This window comes from Mustela nivalis (genome assembly GCF_964662115.1).
Source record: "Mustela nivalis genome assembly, chromosome: 1".
Classification (NCBI taxonomy): domain Eukaryota; kingdom Metazoa; phylum Chordata; class Mammalia; order Carnivora; family Mustelidae; genus Mustela; species Mustela nivalis.
The window spans coordinates 184,835,200-184,854,723 of record NC_139020.1 but is presented as its reverse complement, the minus strand read 5'-3'; the positions used below and the strand labels follow the sequence as shown (position 1 = coordinate 184,854,723).

Below are 19,524 nucleotides of genomic sequence, written 5' to 3'. Positions count from 1 at the left end.
GCTTGATGGGGAGAGTGAGCCCGGAGGCAGCCTCATCTGTCCATTTTTCCACAGAAGCTGGGTAAGTGACCTTGGAATTGTTTTCAGTTTTTAGAAGGTGACCATAAATGAATTTTTATCTAGGAAACTAACTTGGGGCGTGGGGTGGGGACAGACGTGGCAGTATTGCTTCTGGTGGGTGGCCAGTAGCCAACTTCGTATCATCAGGAAGCATCATCTGCCATCCTGGTGGGCTTTGGTCTGTTGAGCTCTTTGATCCCCACCTGCGGGAAATGTGGGCCTGAACCTAAAATGTCTATAAGCCTCTTACTGGGTTTAAAATACTCTGTCCATAAAGCAAATCTTAGCATTCCATAATTACATAACAAATGTAAGTTTGTTAAAAACATCAGTTTGATCTTGATCAAATACAAAAAAATTCCGTTTTCAGTTTATTCTATAAAAGTTGGCCGAGGTGGCCCAATTTACTCACCATATGTGAGTTTTCTCCTAACACTCCGCATACGAAGAAATATGTAGTATATTTCAGTGTTTTAGTAGTGTTTTCACATAGAGAACTGCTTAAGTAGCCCGGTTGCTCCTCTGCTTTGCAGATGAGGGGAACAGGGTCCGAGAGAGGACGTCCTTTCTCCCTGCATCACGAAGCCAGTGTGAGGAGAGCTGGGATCAGAATTTGGTTTCTCTCGCTTCAGTGTCAGTGCTGTTTCTCCCATACCATACGGCCTCATTTAAAGAGTGTGTGTTGGAGTCTTAACTTTATTTTCATCTCCAAATAGATACTTTGAGACTAACAGTGTTCCCCTGGGACTTGTAATTACTTGGAATAACTTATTAACATGTAACATGCTCCAGTTTTGTATTAAAAACTGCATTTCAATAGGATTTATGTGGAGATTGCATCTCCACATACATGTATAGAGCATGAAAATGTTGACAGTAGCTGTCCCTGCTGGGTGGGAATACAAGGCCATCCATGTCAGTATTTTGAATGTCTTTTGCAGTGAGCATACATTCTTTTTCAGAAAAAAAAAAAAGGAAAAAATTTACTCCCTCACCTCAAAGCTGTATTGTTCCCGTGATAAGTTAGTTACTCTACTGGACCTTTAACAGCTTCTGGAGTTTACAGTTTCCCTATCTTGAACTCAGAAGGAAGAGCATCTGTTTCTTTTCGCTTCCCTTAGGCAGTTGGGCATAAATAGTCAAAGAAAAATACAAGTACATTTTAAGCAAGCAGAGTTTAAAAAAAAAAAAAGTTTTGAGAATCCCCATTCTGGACCAGGAGTTAGTGTAAACCTTGAATGAAAGGCCAGAATTGCTCTGTGATCTCACTTGTCCCAGTGGTCTTAAGAGGTGGGAGTCCAGGGAAAGGGCTGTTTTTAAGAAACGGAGGTTTGCATCCTTTTTTCCTTTAGCATGAACTGCAATGAGTCAGTTTGCTAAGAACAGAATTCTGATTTTTACACGGAGACAAGGAACACGGTGAGTTCTCAATGACTACACATTGGATTTCTCAAATGGCTCTGATTTTCAGGATCATGGGTTTAGAGTACTTCTGTTCACATTTTCTTCAAGAAATTAGAGTGATCATTGTTAAGGTTTTTGTAAATAAGCGTTTTCGGAAATCCGTAAGTGGATATTCTCAAATGCTGAAGGCATATCCAGCATTTTACTAGCCTGCCATTCACCATGCGGCGCCCACGATGCCTCCTACAGCATCACTGACGCTCGTTATGGTAATTCTTCTAAGACATTGCCGTGAACTATGCCCTGAACTGTGCCGTTGGCAATCATGCTGATTTCCCAACCTTCATTATTTCTAGTTTACTTACGTTTTTATCATGAATGAATGTTGAATTGAATCACATTATTTTCCATTGACTGAGAGGTTTTCTTTTCTGATGTTAATGAGTCATTCCAGTTGGCTCATAACTAGAACAGCATGTAAACTATAAAAGCAGACTTCTCTCGCCTGCCTTTTACAGTACAATGCCATTCCCCATTCTCCTTTTAACTCAGCTCTATCAGAACGGCCTTGTCAGAATGGCATCCAAAAAGTTTGGGGTTGTCCCAGACTTTTGCTCACCAGGTCCCCTCCCCTGCCGCCCCCCCATTCTTATCTTTCAGCAAAGCAGGCTGTGACCCCACTATCAGGCATTCCCTCTGGCTGGTGCCACTTAGGTCAAACAGGGCCATTCCTCAGCTTAAAACCTCCAGTAACGAACTTTCTTCTCCCAGATATTTGCATGTCCCTCCTCTACTTAAATGTCACCTTAGCAGAGGCTGTGCCACCTCATAGGAGAGCTTTCCACACCCTACTTCACTGTCTCCTTTATCCAGTTCCTGACTTTTTTTTCTAGCACTTAGCCCCATCTGACTCACCAAACGTATATTAAAAAGAATAATTTTGTTTTCCTTACTATAGTTCTGTTTGTTGGTGGGGGGGAAATCCCATCATCATTATTGACATAGGTATTTTGTTGTTTGGTGAGATTGGCAGATTCTGGAATCCACGGTTATGGTTGCCTCCTCAAAAGCTTCCCTTTTTTCTGAGGGAAAGCTTAAGATACATTTCATTTATCTTCTTTTGCGTACTAAGTGGGAGATACTGTGTTTAAACACATACTGTATGGCATATATTTTCTAAAACTCAGGAGACTTACAGTAAGACATGAAGGGTTTGTATTATCCCTAGTGTACTACTCAGATTTGAACTCAGGCGCTGTAGTCTTGGATTATAGTCTCAGAAAAGTAAACTGAAAGAAACAACAATGCAATATTTATTTTATACAGCTGAACCGGGTACATAGTAAAGTAAGCTATAAAAATTCCACAGTTATCTCTAAAGGAAATCCTTCGTTTACATGGTTTTACATATTAATTACTCTGGAAAGTTTCTGAACTCTGTTGAGTAGCAGATCTCCTTTCTTGATAGTTTCTTGGTACTGCCAGTTCTTGCTATCAGGCCTATAAATAAATTCAAGAAAAAAATGAATTATTTACCAGTCACATTACTCCATAACACGAGTTGACCTACTTATAAAAGACACTTAAGAATGCCCCTTATTCTACCACACAAACGATGCACAAACTTAGCAGTACCTGTTGGTCTCCACTATTTCGTTGACTTTATCTATTTTGCAGTGTAGTCTCCCTGCAGCAATAAATCTGGAGAGCTCCCTACAATAAAGAGCAGGGAGAAAGGGGCATTAGTATGAGCATTATACAAAATTCTTAAACTGCACGAACTACACACTTCCACTGCTGCCCACGGTAACCTTCCGTCGGCTTCCAGCCTGCACTCTTGACGGCGCAGCAGCTGAGAAGACTGTTGCGGGCAAACCGCGCAGGATCATCCCAGAACGGTAAGAACATACTGAGGGCAAGTGTCAAAGAATGAAATCATTAAACCTTCGCAGAAAAATAATATGGAAATAATGAAACAAGAGCAGATGATGCTTAGGATTTTCAAAATTAAGACGAAAGAATATGCCACAATAAATAAGCATCAGGAATGCACAGCTGATATTAATCTTTGTGAAAAAGTATTTCTGAATATCTATGGACAGTCACAACCCAAACCTCAAAATTAAGATAGCGTAACATGCTTACACATAAACCTCAACAACAGCATTACCGATGAAACACTAGCAAAGATCATCTACCAACAAGGAGAAAAAGGGCTTAAAAATATACAAGAGCTAGATGAAGACTTTACATGGAAAGATGAGTGCTTTAAAATAAAAATCTACTTATAATAGAACTGTTAAGTTTAAATAAAAATTATACTCTCCCAGATACTAAAACATTTTGCTCCCAGCACATAAACAACAAAAGAGAGACTCTAAATCCTGAACAATTTTCTAACAAAGATGCCATTTGAAATCCATGCGGAAGGGCTGGTTTGACTGGCGATGAGACAGCCTCTCTGTGACAAACCCCAGAAAGAAGCCTGCTAAACCTGGTGATGTAGACACTGTCCACGTAGGTAATACCACCAGAACCAAGTCACGAACTAAATGACAATGTGGACAGAAGATGTCTGCAGTATAAACTGGAGGGGAGGGGGACCAGCAAATCAGACAAATGGCTCGTTAAAACACAGGCAAAGTACATACACAAAAAAGATCAATTTCACTCATTAAAAATGCAAATTAAAGCTGTAATGAAATGCCATCATTCTGGGGAGAACAAAGCATAATGCAGTGTTGAGGAAGGTCAGAGACAAACACAATGTCTCACACTTACTGGAGAGGAAGTGATATAATTAGATGAGAAAGTGTGTTACTTGGATTTGTGCTTTTAAAGTGTCAAGTCTCTTACCTAATTGCCCCAGTAGGCAGTGGTGAAAGACCCACTATGCCTTCTGTACTAAGTTGTATCAAAAAAAAAAAAAAAAGCCTATGAAAAGGAACTAATTAATACTTAATCTTGGTAGGAAGAATGAGAAAGCATTAATGTTTTTAATAAGGAAGTGTATAATTTTGGAAAATCTGGTTGTGAGCTTCAAAAAGCTGGAAAGACAAAAAAGTTATTGGGCTGGAGGTTGTCCTAAACTAGCAGGCACGGCTGACAGTCACGGAGCAAGCTTTATTTCTATAGTCTCCATCAAGATACACCTGGATCCAAGTGCTACAGTGCCCAGTCTTTTTCAGCTGTTTCTGAGTTCTGTTACTGAGTGGCTTTCTACACTTGTGTTCTTTTTCCAGACAGTTAACTTCTCCCCGCCTCACCCCCACACCAAGCCCAAGACAGGGGGAACCTCTGACAGTGGTTCTGACTTACAAAGAAGCTACAAGGCCAACTCTGACTGAAGAATGCCCTCTGCTGTGGTGAGGACAGACTGCTCCATTCTAGGAGCCTAACAGCTGGCACGCCTGAGCTCTCAGCATGGCGGCTGCCCGAGGCCCGCATCGCCCCGCGTCGCCGGACCAGAGGCCTTCCCGTCACCGCCGCCCGGACCACTTTGCGAGAGTCCCGCCAGCTCGCTAACTCCGGAGCCGGGCAGTGGACGCAGTGCTCCTCTCAGTTCCTGTACACACTGCCACACACTCTAGCCAGTACACTACGCTACTGGTTTCAAAGAAATGCTCCCACAGGTATTTGTGCTATTGCTTCCACTGGGAAAGCACTTTTTTCCTTCAAAAATCTTATAAATGCAGCGACACCAGTCTAAAGGTCCACAGAAGGCATCAGTGGATGTGTCCGATTCTCAGGTACTTCAGTCAAATACGAGGACTCCTCGGTATGCTCATCAAGAAGAATCTGGCCACAGCTTCCTTCCTGGTTACCACACCATAATTTAACTCCTAACGTCCTATACCTAGGTTTCCATTCAAGTCCCATCCCCAGCTCTAGAGCCAGAACAGTTGTCATCTCCTCATGTGCCAGTCACATCCCAGGATGACTCCTCTTCCTCAGCCGTAGGTATTTCTCCAAGTCCTGAGCGTGGCGGCTCACTACGGAAGGTATGCAGTCATGACGACCCAAGTGTTTACTGAATAAACATCCCACCAATCCGATTTACATCCCATGTTCCAAAAAGAAGACCTACCAACAAAACCGTACACAGTGCATGGATTTCTAACCTTAAACCTGTCAACAGCAGCGTTTCCTCAAATAATGGCCCCTTCCTATTCTCCCCACAGTATCTTACTGAGTCTAAGGAAGTAGAGAAGTGGAGGAAGGGTGCAGAATCATGTTCAACTTAACAAATCAGACCCTCCTTAAAAAAGGATTTCACCGAAAATGATTTTTATAAGGGAGGACATAAAGAATCTAGGGAAACCCCTATGTGAATTGGGTATCAGAAATTTAAAACAAGATCTTTAGTAGGTAACCGCTAGGGTTGTGTGTGTACATACAACTTTTTTGCCTTTAGAGTTGGTCTGCAAACATGAAGGGAAAAAACTGAAATACCCATCCGAAATGTGAACAGAGAATTCACAAATAGAGTAAGGGGATTTCTGGTAGGGACTGCTCCATAGTTTAGGTTATACTTAAGATCTGTATCTCTCATCAAATGTACATATGTAAAACCTCAAAACAAGCCTATCAATAAATATTGAGATGCATGTTAAAGGGTTTAGGGATGAAGCATACTAGTGTCTGAAACACTCTGAAGTGCTTAAAAAACAGGATGGGCAGATATGTGATAAAACAGCATGTTAATTACAGAATCAATCATGAAAATAACTAATTCCTTAGAATTTCCTACATGTTTAAAATTTTTCATAATAAATTAGAAAAATCAAACCCCTAAAATGAGATTTTTTTTAAATGAAATATACCATCACTGAAATTTATATGACCATCTTTTCATGTGGGCCACTGAAATCTACCATTAGCACTTGACAAGATCTATCTTTGGGAACCACTGATCCAGATACGGTAAGGACAGCACATACTCAATGTGTACGTCTCCCACACTCCACTACCACCACCCTAGTCCAGACCACCATAATACTGCTCCATGAGCTACTGTACTCAACAGGCCACAGTCTCTCTGTTCCCCTGTAGCCTGTGTAAGATAGGGTTTCACTATCACTCTCATGCTTAAAATCCTCTAATGGCTTCCCACAGGACCTAGATTAAAACCCAAGCTCCACACCACAGCCAGCTAGGCCCTGCACAGACCTACGCATGCCTGAGTCGCCCACAGCTGCCCCTCTCTCGCCACTACCACTCCACTGCAGCCACACGCATCTTTTTGTTGCATTTTATTATCTCCAGAGATTCAGTTCTATCTGAAATTACCTTATGTATTTATCTGCTTACTTGCTAACTCTCCCCATATAAAAAGTATCAAATATTAAAGTCTGTGACAAGGACCTTAGCCAATGCCAACCATACAGTAATGGCTTAGTGAGTATTTGATGAATCATTGATTTAAGGGCTAAAAGTCTCACTTTTAACTAATGTGACCAGAATTGCAGCAGAAACCAAAAACAATGAAGGTATTATCAGAGAAAACATGCCCTTAATGTGAAATATGAGAGAGACATCTAGGAGTCATCACTATAGCAGCAGTGTGGTCCACAAAAAAGGGACACAATACTACTGTACAACACCTGGTCTGTTACCCTTTTGCAAAATCACTTAACCACTCTACAACTCAGTATCCCATCTGTTCATAAAAGGGGCACATCATGAAGGCAGAGATGACAGATGATAGTTCTGATAACATTTAGAGAAAAAAAAAATTTTATAATTGAATGAAGCAATGTAAATGGAGAAAATGTATAAGCTGAGACATTAAAAGGTAACTTTCAGAGATATGCATTAACATAATAAATTACTTATACTTACTGATCAATGAATTCCACACCAACACCAAAGGCTTCTGCCATATAGCCAAGAGTTAATGACCTATAGGATTCCAGCAGCTGGCTGTATGCGTGAATTCTCATCTCTCGTACATAGTATCGATAATGAGGGGCAAAAAGCCAGTCCTTTTTCATTTCCTGTTCCACGACAGCTGCAATGAATAAGATGCCAAATTATAAGAGACAGCTCTTAGAAATAACGAAGAAAGACTGAATGGTAAAATGGACACAGGATACAGATAAGCCATCCACATGAATTAGTTTACCAAATAACCACAGTGTATCACTGCTCAAAATAGTGAGGATATGGCAGTAAACCAAAAGACAAGATCCCTGCTGCCACAGAAACTAAATTTTCAAAGAGCAGAGATAAATGACTTAACAAGATACTTATAGTAACAAATTCTGTGTGGAAAGTAAAAGTGACAGGGCAACTAGGAGGACTTCGCTGGACTGGGTGCACAGGGACAACCTCTCTGAGGAGGCAGGCAAACAACAGGAGGCAAAGAGCAATGTCCACAATGCAGAAGTGCCCCTGCTCTTCCTGCCGGGCTCAGCCCCAGAGAAGAAAGGAGCACAGATTCAGCATAAAGCAGCAGGGGGGCAGCTACAGGGATATGGAAGGTGAGCAAGACAAAAGAACTAAAAATAGACTTGTGTCTCTGGCTTTAACAAGAACCAAATCCCTGGAAAAGAATTTTTGTTTTGTTTTCTGGTTCTGGAGATCTTTTGAAAGGGGGTCAGGGCAAGGGAGATTCACAGCGTTCAAGTGGATTCACCTACTGCACATCCAGGTGAAGATACCAAGGAGGAATTCAGACATGGGTCTGGTGCCCACAGGGAAGTTTAGGGCTGGAGACATGAACTTGGGAATCACTGCCACCCAAATAATAGATATGAAGGTGGCTCTTCATATGTATTATCTCACTGATAACAGAATGAAGGTAGAGACAAGGGTAGTGACCAAGTCTGAGGCAGTCCCTGAGAGGTCTAACAGAGGATGAGGTGGTGGGTCTGGGGAAAATAAGGGTGTGTTACTGTTCAAGAGAACAAAATCGTGGCAAGATGCAAAGGCTGTTCAACATCAAAAGAGACCAGGATGAGCAGGCCAAGGCAGCACATGGTTTAGCAGCCTTCAACCAAATGATGCTCATTCTCCCAAATAGTAAAAAAAAATAAATCAATAAATAAAAAAATGCATAAACATCAAGTCATATTGTACAGCTTAAACTCATACAGTGTTATATGTCAGATCTTAGTAAAACTGGGAAAAAAACACAGCAAGAAAACCTGTGAAAGAGAATGGGAAGAAAAATGTTCATCAGGATGGGTCATACTCCTAAGCCAAACATAAAATATCTTCTATCATTTGTGTGCCATTTAAAAAACTCAAGAGTTCAATAAAAACTATCCCTGGAAACAAACAAGAAATGAATAAAATATGAATATCTTTTTCTCCTCTCAAACTGGCTAAGAGTGGGGGGGGGCTCTCCTCAAATGATGTAAATTGAGGGGTGCCTGGCTGGTTCAGTTGGAGTGTGCAACTCTTGCTCGAGTCAGAAGTTTGAGCCCCATCATGCGTGTAGCAATTACTTAAAAATAAAATCTTAAAAAATCAATGTAAATTAAGAGAGGCAGAAACTGAAATCAGCACAGGGAATAGTCAAATATTACTTTTATTATGAAATATTTTAATATTTGGTAATAATTGAATATTTGGTAATAAATATTATAATATTTTAATACCAAATATTACCAAAATATTACTTTTGTACGGTGACAGGTGGTAACTAAATTGATATAGGTCATCATTTAAAAATTTTATATGAACATCAAATCACTATGTTACACACCTGAAACTGACACTGCATCTCAGTTCTACTTCAGTAAAAAAAAAACATGTAACTATAAACTGGCACAGGATTCCTGGAGGGCAAAAGTGATCAAGATGTATTTTCACTTTGTAACATTCACTTTCTTGGATTTTTTCCCTAACGAAATAAGTGGTAGAAAAGGTGAATTATAAGAGAATGTTCAAAACAAAAGTTGCTCCCAACAGGAGTAAACTGTAAATAGCACAATTTTCTGTCAGTAGAGGATCAAGTGTGGCACGTTCATCACACTGAAATAGGTCTCTTTAAGAGAACTACAGCTCCAAGGAGCTCCAGCTGTTTGATCTGCCATTACGTCCGCAGTGTCTGATACATGACAGGTAGTTAAAAACCCTTACTGATTCAATGACCAACTCTTTTTCTACAGTCATGAAAAGGTATTCACATTAGACTGTTAAGAGAAAAAAACCCTACTTGGAAAGCAGCATGTAAAATACACCCATCTATGTTTAACAGTGTTACATGCTTCTATCTCTGAATACGAATGTCCCTGAAGGACACACGTGAAACCGGATAGTGGCAGTCACCTCTAGAGAAAGGACCCTGGCAATTGTTGGTTAGGGAGAGCTTTTCTTCTTTATATGATACCATTTGAGATTTTTCCATGGGTATGTATAACCTTGGTATGTATACTGTTTCCATTTCTTTCTTTTTTTTTTTTAAGATTTTATTTATTTATTTGACAGAGAGAGATCACAAGCAGGCAGAGAGGCAGGCAGAGAGATAGGAGGAAGCAGGCTCCCTGCTGAGCAGTGAGGCCGATGCGGCCCAATGGGGGGCTCGGGGCTCGATCCCAGGACTCTGAGATCATGACCTGAGCCGAAGGCAGCGGCTTAACCCACTGAACCACCCAGGCGCCCCTACTGTTTCCATTTCTTAAAGCACATTTAAATGTACAAAAGGTTTGGAAAGATACATAAAATCTTAAAATGGTTATTTCTGGAAGAATTTTGTGTGTGAACACGTGTATGGATCTGGGAACACGACATTCTCTATTTCTTTTTTTTTTTTGAAGATTTTATTTATTTATTTGACGGAGAGAGACCCCAAGTAGGCAGAGAGGAAGGTGGGGGTAGGGGGGGAAGCAGGCTCCCTGCTGAGCAGAGAGCCTGTTGTAGGGCTCAATCCCAGGACCTTGAGATCATGACCTGAGCCAAAGGCAGAGGCTTAACCCACTGAGCCACCCAGGCACACCTCTCTATTTTTAATTTTAAAAACAATCGGGTATTATCTAGAGAAGGATGCAGTTTCCTTTTTCTAATAAAATATTTTAAAGTACGTACATGCACTATGAATATTCTCAGGGAAGCAAAAAGGCTTACAAAACTAAATAAATCCTCCATGTCTCAGTATACTAGAGAGAATAAATGATATAAATAAAGACACTGTCATCAAAGAAAATGTAACTATTCTGTCTTCTGCCTTAAAATATCTGGAAAATGTATAAATTTGGTAGTGATAAAAATTTCACCTACAATGTTCAAATAAAAGATTGCTATTAGGAGGGGTGCCTGGGTGGCTCAGTGGGTTAAAGCCTCTGCCTTTGGCTCCGGTCGTGATCCCAGGGTCCTGGGGTTGAGCCCCACATCGGGCTCTCTGCTCAGCAGGGAGCCGGCTTCCTCCTCTCTCTCTGCCTGCCTCTCTGTCTACTTGTGATCTCTGTCAAATAAATAAATAATTAATTAAAAAAAAAAAAAAACATTGCTATTAGAAATAGGGGCAGTAGGAAGAGATTAATATCTACACAATTTAAAGGTTTCCCAAAGCCATGAATTTCATTTTTTTTCCTCACTTTCCTTTAAAATTATTTAATGAATTTAACAGATTTGCACAGACCACACAGTAATGTACAGGCAATGTACTGGTGTCAAGTTCATTACAAAGATTAAAAAGAAAGTCTCCCAATAATTCCAGTTAGCAGAAGGAACAAACTAAGAAAAAGTCACAAAATGACATACTATTTTAAAAATGGGGCATATGACCAAAAAGCACACCAAAGATGTTCACCATCAGATCAGAGAAAAGCCAATCAAAACCACCAGATACCACTTCACACCCACTAAGCTGCCTATAATCAAAAAGACACAGTAACAAGTACAGAATGTGTGGAGACTGAGACCACACTGCTGGTGGGAATGTAAATGGTGTAACCGCTCTGGGAAACCGTTCAGCAGTTCCTCAAGAAGTTAATCAAAGCATCATCGTATGACCCAGCAGGTCCATTACTAAATATGTACGTATCCAGATACATACCCAAGAGAAATGAAACCACAGGTCTACATAAAACATTAGACAAATGTTCCTTACAGCTTAAAAGGGAAGACAACACAGATGTCTGTCAGTGGATGAAATGGATTGTAAAAATGTGGTTTTTCCATATAATGGAGCATCCTTCAGTCATAAAACTAAATGGAGCCCTGAGACATGCCACCACACAGATGACCCATGAAAGGATGATGTCAGGGAGAAGGAACCAGGCACAGAGAGCCACACAGATGATGATGCCATTCCTATGAAATGTGAGAATAAGAACATGCAAATCCATGGACACAGAAAGATCAGTGGTAGTGGGAGGAGGAACGGGAAGTGACTGCTCAACGAGTACTGATTTCCCTCTGCAGAACGACATTCAGGAATTAGGTATGACGACTGCACAACCTTGTCAAGAAAATAAAGCCACCAAATTTTACACTTGAAACTGGTGAATTTTATGGTATGTAATTCATATCTCAGTTAAAAGGGGAGGCATAAAATGAGAGCTCCCCAGGAATGAAGGGAAGGGGTTCATTCTGATGAAGGAAGAAGGGAAAGGCCCCATATTTGAGCAGAAGAGTGCCAGGAGAGCCGCAAGCATAAAAAAGGAACAACTGTGCCGTACGATCTTGTGTGCAAACACGCCTGTGCACACGTATGAGAAGACGAGGCCACGCAGGTAACTCATCATACCTTAGGGGCCCTGTTCCCCTATCACATAAGGTAAGCAGTATGAATTCTCAAGAAGCAGTCCCAACTTTTATGCCTGGAAAAAGCACTCCAGAATCACTAGGCCAAAATCCACTTCAAAATTAGAATAAGCACTGGGGTACTTGGGTGGCTCAGTCAGTTAAGTATCTAACTCTTGATTTGGTCATGATCTCAGGGTTGTCAGATGAAGCCCTACGTGAGATTTTCTCTCTCTCTTTTTTCCTTTGCCCTTCTCCTGCTCTCTCTCATCCTAAAATAAATTTTAAAAAAATTTTAAACTAACCTTTAACAGTGTAAACATCAATCTTACCTGGTGGGTCATATAAAAACAGGTTACAGTCTGCTAACATCCCCTCCTAAACAAAAAGGGGCAAAAAACTGAGCCCCGGTAATTAAAGACCTGTACAGTCTGTCACACACGTGAACAATCATCTTAGTTCTCTGCATACAGGATCAGGATTGAGATAAAGACAGATTATCGAAATGAGCAACTCTCTCCTTACCTAAGGACTGGAAGAAAACTGAGTAACGACACTCATAGAGTGAAAACAGGTACTGCCGGACCGCTGGAAGGCTGTGCAGCACTTCAAGGATCTCGGCTCCTTTAATCACCTACAAATTAAAAAAAGAACAAATGTAGCTTTAATGTGTATTTAGGTTAGGAAAGTATGGAGTAATTTCTAAACATGAGTATTAAAGATTCAGGCATTACCTTTTCCCTGAGATCTGGTCTTTCTAAGGCAATCATGCTGACATAGACAGTGTAAGTCACAAAGGTCTTGTAATCCATAAGTTCATAGGATGTGAATGTTGAAACTGTGTCAAGGAAGAGTTCAGCTGCCTGTTTGAAATCACGAATAGCCACACAGTAAAGACCCTGATATACCTTTAGGCGGTTTCTCCTGTCCCAGTCTCCTCCTTCCTCTATTAAGCTATAAATAAAAAACAGTAATGTCACAATCTGGAAACAGACAAATCCATTTTTTGTTAAGTGTTGTGTTCTTTTCAAACAGAAAACAAGTTGAATCAAAAGGTAGTATTTAAAGAAAATATTCTACTAAATAAGCACGTCAATTATTTCACCTAATTTACTAGTTATAAATAAAACAGGTAAATTTCTTACATCGGTTTCTTATTTATAGCATAATTACAGGGAATATATCATCATCATTAAAAAGTACCTTTTGGCCTTCTCTGTGTTTCGTGTGATGAGATCATTATCCATATAAAATAACCCAATCCTAAGAAGATAGAACACAATATCCAGTCGGTGACCCAAGGCCACAGTTTTGTCATATGTCTTGCGAAAGGCTGTCAGAGCACCCTCCTGTCAAGAGATCCAAGGCAACAGGTGAAAAAAGGTTAATTTTCAAATGCTACCAACTATGTGGAATTCTCTTAACAAAGGGTAGAGGGAAGAGGTATGAAGAGAGAGAAAGTAAGATACCCATGAACTGGTAACCTATTGAAGCTGGGTGGTAACTGCACGGGGCGAGGGGCGGGGGGGTTTCTCTCCACTTATATAAAGTATAAAAAAATACATCAGCTATGCCTAAGCATATACTTAACATTCTAAAACATAGGAAAAACAGCCACAATTTATCCTCACTTGTTTCAACATTCGTTCTTGCACATATTCAGCATTTTTTTCCCTAATTACAATACAATGTTACTTTCCTGTAAATTATTACACTACTTTAAGGGTAATGGAAGTTTTACCTTAGTCACCATAATAATACAAAGGAGTATTCAAATATACAAGTCTGTATCAAAATACTGTGGAATAAAATGTTCTATTGCTTTAAAAACACAAACATGAATAAAATCGTCAATACATGGTACTTCTTAGTCTGTATCTGGGTTTATGTAATTGTTGAGTTACACCTCATAAATTAATAACGGGGGCTAGCAAAACAGTAATGGGCAGAGTTGGCACTCAGATCGTGGTTTTTAATACAACTCTCCACTCTCCACATGCTAAAAGAAACCAAGGATCCTTGAAGAAACGGATGATTCCAGGTTTGGAGAGTAAAAATAACAGGTAAGCCTGTAACATCTTGCTGTATGAGAAAATAAGACCAGGGGCACCTGGGTGGCCAGTGGGTTAAGCCTCTGCCTTTGACCCAGGTCATGATCTCAGGGTCCTGGGATCGAGCCCTGCATCTGGCTCTCTGCTCAGCAGGGAGCCTGCTTCCCCCTCTCTCTCTGCCTGCCTCTCTCCTACTTGTGATCTCTCTCTCTAATAAATAAATAAAATTAAAAAAAAAAAAAGAAAAAAGGAAAGAAGACCAAGGAGATGTCAAACAAAGACTTCTCAAAGGAGCTTCCACTAACAGGCATGTAACAAGATGAGCACCATAATGACCATGATCAGTGTAACACAGTGAGTAATAAAAATGCATTACGTAACAGTTAATAATATATTTAAAATGAGAGTAACAGGAGAGGAAAAAAGCAAGCTCTTTTAAAAAGAATCCTACTTAATAAACACGGAAAATGACATAAGCCCATCATCGATTTATAAACTCCTGATATTGACTCAAGCACATCCTTGTCGAAATTCCTCAAATCCAGAATCAAAAGCTTTAGTTTCTCATTCACCTGTAATAACCTATCCTCTCTGAAACCAAACCACAGGGGTGCCTGGGTGGCTCAGTCCTTAGGCATCTGCCTTTGGCTCGGGTCATGGTCCCAGGGTCCTGGGATCTGCCTGCATCAGGCTCCCTCCTCAGCGGGAGGCCTACTTCTCCCTCTCCCACTCCCCCTGCTTGTGTTCCCTCTCTCAAGCGCTGTCAAATAAAATCTTTAAAAATAAATAAATTAAAAAAACCAAACCACATCATACAACTGAGAAAACCACACAACTATTAGCTATTTTTTCTAAAAGACTTCTCATTTGAGAGAGAGTGCACACACTCATGGGGGTGGGACGGACAGGAAGAGAATCCTTAAGCAGACTCCCCGCTGAGGGCAATGCCTGTTGTTCCAGGGCTGGTTCTTAGGACCCTGAGATCATGACCAAAGCTGAAATCAAGAGTCCGAGGCTCAACCTGAGTCACCCAAGTACCCTCTATTAGCTATTTTTAAACTGTTCTGTAGTTCCCAAATTTTTTACAATGAGATTTTAAATTTACAATAAAAAAATCTTGTTTTAAATCTAAAATGGTGGGGCATCTGGGTGGCTCAGTCGTTAACTGTCTGCCTTCGGCTCACGTCATGATCCCAGGGTCCTGGGATTGGACACACCATTGGGCTCCCTGCTCAGCAGAAGCCTGCTTCTCCCTCTCCCACTCTCCCTGCTTATATTCCCCCTCTCACTGTTGCTGTCAAATAAAATCTTTGGGGGAAAAAATTAAAATAAATAAATAAATAGATAGATAAATCTAAAACGGGGGCACCTGGGTGGCTCAGTCAATTGAGCATCTGCCTTTGGCTCTCAGGTCATGATCCCAGGATCCTTGGATCAAGTCCCACAATTGGGACCCTGCTCAGTGGGAAGCCTGTGTCTCCCTCTGCCTGCTATTCCCCCTGCTTGTGTACATTGGTTGCTTGCCTGCTCTCTCTCTGGCAAATAAATAAATTTTTAAAAATAATAAATAAACCTAAAATAATAATAGTTCTTATCACTAACATTTGAGTTCTCTGCCCCTATCTCTAATCTTCACTAAGTAGGAACTGCTCTACCATATTTCAGATGAGGAAATGGAGGGTCCAGTAAATGGTAATTACTGAAACCGGAGCGCTAACCCAAGCAACCTGATCCACGAACCCACACTATTACACTTTCTTCTACTAATGCCATGACATCTGTCATCTGCGTACTTCAGTATACACTGCTTAGAATTAATGACATCCAAAGCCCATCCTCCTAACCACTATTAACTGCTAAATTAAATTCAAAAGATGTAACACCTGTAGGCATCTGTCTCATGCAGTGGATAGGAAAGTATCGATCAGGCTGGCCACCATGTGGAAGAAATGATGGCCACATATATTGCGTCAAAAATCCTTCCTTGTCCCTTGTCTCTATATCCTAGAGAACACTAGCATACATCCACAAGGAAGCACATTCCAGCACGTTTCTACATCGGCTTGTACTAGCAAGAACAGCTGAAACCAACATCCATGTCCATCAGCAGTTGGAGAGCTAAGTAAACAGCTAAAGAGCAAAGTAAACTTTGGCACAGCCTTACAAAGGACTACTAGCTAGCAGTTAACCGGAATACGTACCCCGTTTATGTATCTTAAAGGGGAAAGAGCACGATACAAAGCTTAATGAAAAAATTAACAGGACGACATGAGAATATTATGGTCCCACTTATTTAAAAAACCCTTTTCCAATACTTTATTTTTAATATCTACGTGAGGTTCTAATTCACGACCCTGAGACCAAGGGTCACATGCTTCATGAAGCCAGGTAGGGGCCCCTAAAAACAATTTTTTAAAATATAATCCCGCCTAATTTTCATGTCTGTCAGCATGCAATAAAACAACTTAAAAAGGTCACCTTTGAGAAGAAAGGGAATAAAGAAAAATCAAATAAGAACTTCAGCATTAACTGTAATGTTCAGTTTCTTATAAGGAGACTATTAGTAGTATAAATTTTTTAAATCCCACAGAACCAATGTTTTCCAACCAAGGGGAGAAAAGTGCACTACTGAGAATGATCCCAATTTTGCAAGAGCAGTGAATCAAATCTCTGCAAGTGCCCTTGAGTTCTGACTGGCGTGGACACAGAGAAGAACACACACACCTGGCGAAACAGGGATAGAAAGAAAAAACTTTTTCTTGGCTCCTTTTTGTGCTGATTCCCTAGGCCCGGTAAACACATCACCCGCGTGCTTGTTTTTTTGTTTTGTTTGGAAAGGAAGTTATTTCTTTAAATAGTGCCTCTCTGCCACTAGGCAGAGAAGGAGAGAGGGGACCGCCCCCACTTGCCTTGTCGCCTATCCGGCACAGGTACTCAGCCTTCGCCATCATGGCATCCCGGATTTCGCTCTCTCCCAGGTTCTTCTCCGCATCTTCCAGCTCCTCGTCCAAACGTTTCAACTCCTCCTCGTTCGCCTTCTTCATTTTATTGAGCAGGTCCGTGTCCATCTGCCAGTCGAGGGATTTGCACAGGGCTTCGTAATAAGGAGCCATGTCTGAGAGCCACAAAGAGGGCCGTGACTTAGGAGCGGGTGCCCCTGGCACCCTCAAAGTCAGGGTCCACCCCCGTCTTCCACACACACCCCCTGGCACCCTCAAAGTCAGGGTCCACCCCCGTCTTCCACACACACACACACACACACACACACACACACCCTGTCGAGTCGACCCCTCTCCGCCCCGTGCTCAGGAAGGCATGGCACAGAAGAGCCTGGCAAAGGGCTTGGCAGAACGTAAACGTCTGCTGCTGGGAGACGGGCCTCGCGGCCAGTCCTGCTGGCCTCCCGACGGCTTCTGCTCCAGCAAAGCCTTCAAGGGGAAGCCTCTGCTCAGACACATCCTCAGGCACCTACGTTCAGTCTACGCGGCCCAGGGGCCCTGACTGCCAGGGACGGCCCCCGACACCGACCCCACGCTTCCCCGTCCTGCGGACAGCTGCCCTCTCCTACACGGCTGCCCCCCAGCCCGGGCCCGGCCGCTCAGAACAGCAAGCCCGGAGCCTCTCTTCTGCGCCTCGCTCGGAGCTCGACACAGCCCCCCAGAGCTGCTTTCAGAGCAGCAGGGCCCCCACGGATGCAGAGATGCAGACCCCCTCCGAGAGCAAGGCTGGAGGGCCCCGCGAGCACCCCGGGGCCCGGGGCCCCTTCGGGGAAACATGCCCGCAGCCTCCGGGGCGCGGGGCCAGCCCAGGCCTAGGCCGCTGACTCGGCGCTCGCGCGGGACTCACTGTTATCCCGGACGGCCGCCATCAGCTCGTCGCGCACGGCCGCGTCCCCGCGGTGCTCGGGCAGGCTGAGCAGGAAGCGCAGCTGCGCGATGCGCAGGTCGGGGTTCTTGGGCAGACCCTCCTCCTCTAGGTTCTCCAGCGGCATCTCGGCGGCGGGGTTAGCAACACAGGGCGGACAGCAACTCAGCGCGGACCCGCGGCGTCTACGGCAGCGGAAGCGGGAGGAGACAACGAGGGTGCCCGGCCGCCTCCAGCCCGGCTTCCGGTCGCGGGCAAGCCTCCGTCAGCAGCGCCTCCTGCTGGACAGACCTTGGAACACCTCACCCGGCCTGTGCGCTGGCGCCCCCGTGTGGTCCCGAACGGTTTTCCCTCGCTTCGGGCCGCGACAGTCAGTCTCCGAGTATGTGTTGCCCAACTCTGAAGATCGATTTCCCGAAACTCTCCCTCCCCTCCCTTCCTTCTTAGCTAGTCTGCTTTTCATTCTGTTTAACTGACAGGAGCTGGCAAGCTTTTGAAATTTTTCAAAATATCATCATCAGCACCAACAATAAAAATCTCTGTGCACAGCCCTAAAACCCATGTTCTTTCCGCTAGTCTAAGAAAACGGTGCCCAGAATTCCGGCCTTAATACAACAACATTAATATTTCGTTTATGCATTATTTAAATCATTGCATGCCTGCATGTTCAGCCTCTTTTTGTTCTTGAAGAAGCTATGTAGCTTCAAACTTGGTAACGGTTATGTGAAATTCCACCCAGTGAATTTGCCATAATTTTTTTTCTCTTCTCTCCATTACAGGTTGACCCTTTAGGTCATCCAGGGCTGTTACTTTCTTAATATAAAACCTGAGATGAACATCATAGATTATTTGATATTTTAGGTTCCCCCCCCCCCTGTAAAAAATTCTCATGCAGGATTAATACACAAAAGGTATGAATGTTCTGTGACTTCTAAATATTTAATGTCACATCATTTTCCAAAAGAATTGAACCAGTTTATACAGCTTGTGAAACATCTGGGACTGCTACAGTCTTGCCAGCAGTAAGCATTATACCCCATTTTTTTATGATTTACTTGTTTTGGTAAAAACAAGCATTTTGAAGACCCCTCAAATGGTAACAAGGAACATGAGTATTATGAGGGCCCCATCATATTAAGCTTTGGGGGGAGAACCTTCTAGACATCTTTCATTCATTGATTCAACAGATTTATTACGTGGTTGCAAAGTACCAGGGGCAGTGCCAGGCACTGGAAACACAGCAGGGAAAAGTACAACCCCCTGCCCTTGTGGAACTTACCTTCTAGAGACACTTAGCCTCACTGAAAGGGACCCGATATATTAATAGGATCCTTCTGTACTTGTACCTTATAAACTGTTCCATTCCATTCACCATGTATTATAGATACCTTTCCTTGCCAATAAATATGGACTGACACCATCACCTCTAACCATCTCTAACGACCACATAGGA

At 42.3% G+C, this 19,524-nt stretch overlaps 1 protein-coding gene and 1 long non-coding RNA gene across 2 annotated transcripts; one reads left to right on the top strand and one right to left on the bottom strand.

Annotated features, from left to right (window-relative positions):
- Nucleotides 1-2,754: 2,754 nt before the first annotated feature.
- PSMD6 (proteasome 26S subunit, non-ATPase 6) lies at nt 2,755-18,330 on the bottom strand. The gene is made up of 8 exons (XM_082727133.1): nt 18,054-18,330; nt 17,117-17,322; nt 13,360-13,505; nt 12,891-13,110; nt 12,682-12,790; nt 7,306-7,474; nt 3,100-3,177; nt 2,755-2,964 (listed from the first exon to the last, which is right to left on the bottom strand). The coding sequence occupies exons 1-8, from the start codon at nt 18,196-18,198 to the stop codon at nt 2,868-2,870; spliced, it is 1,170 nt and encodes a 389-aa protein (XP_082583259.1). The 5' UTR covers nt 18,199-18,330; the 3' UTR covers nt 2,755-2,867.
- On the top strand, nt 3,185-6,111 carry LOC309862892. Its single transcript, XR_014310776.1, has 2 exons — nt 3,185-3,362; nt 4,707-6,111. It is a non-coding gene; the product is annotated as an uncharacterized lncRNA (long non-coding RNA).
- Nucleotides 18,331-19,524: the final 1,194 nt, after the last annotated feature.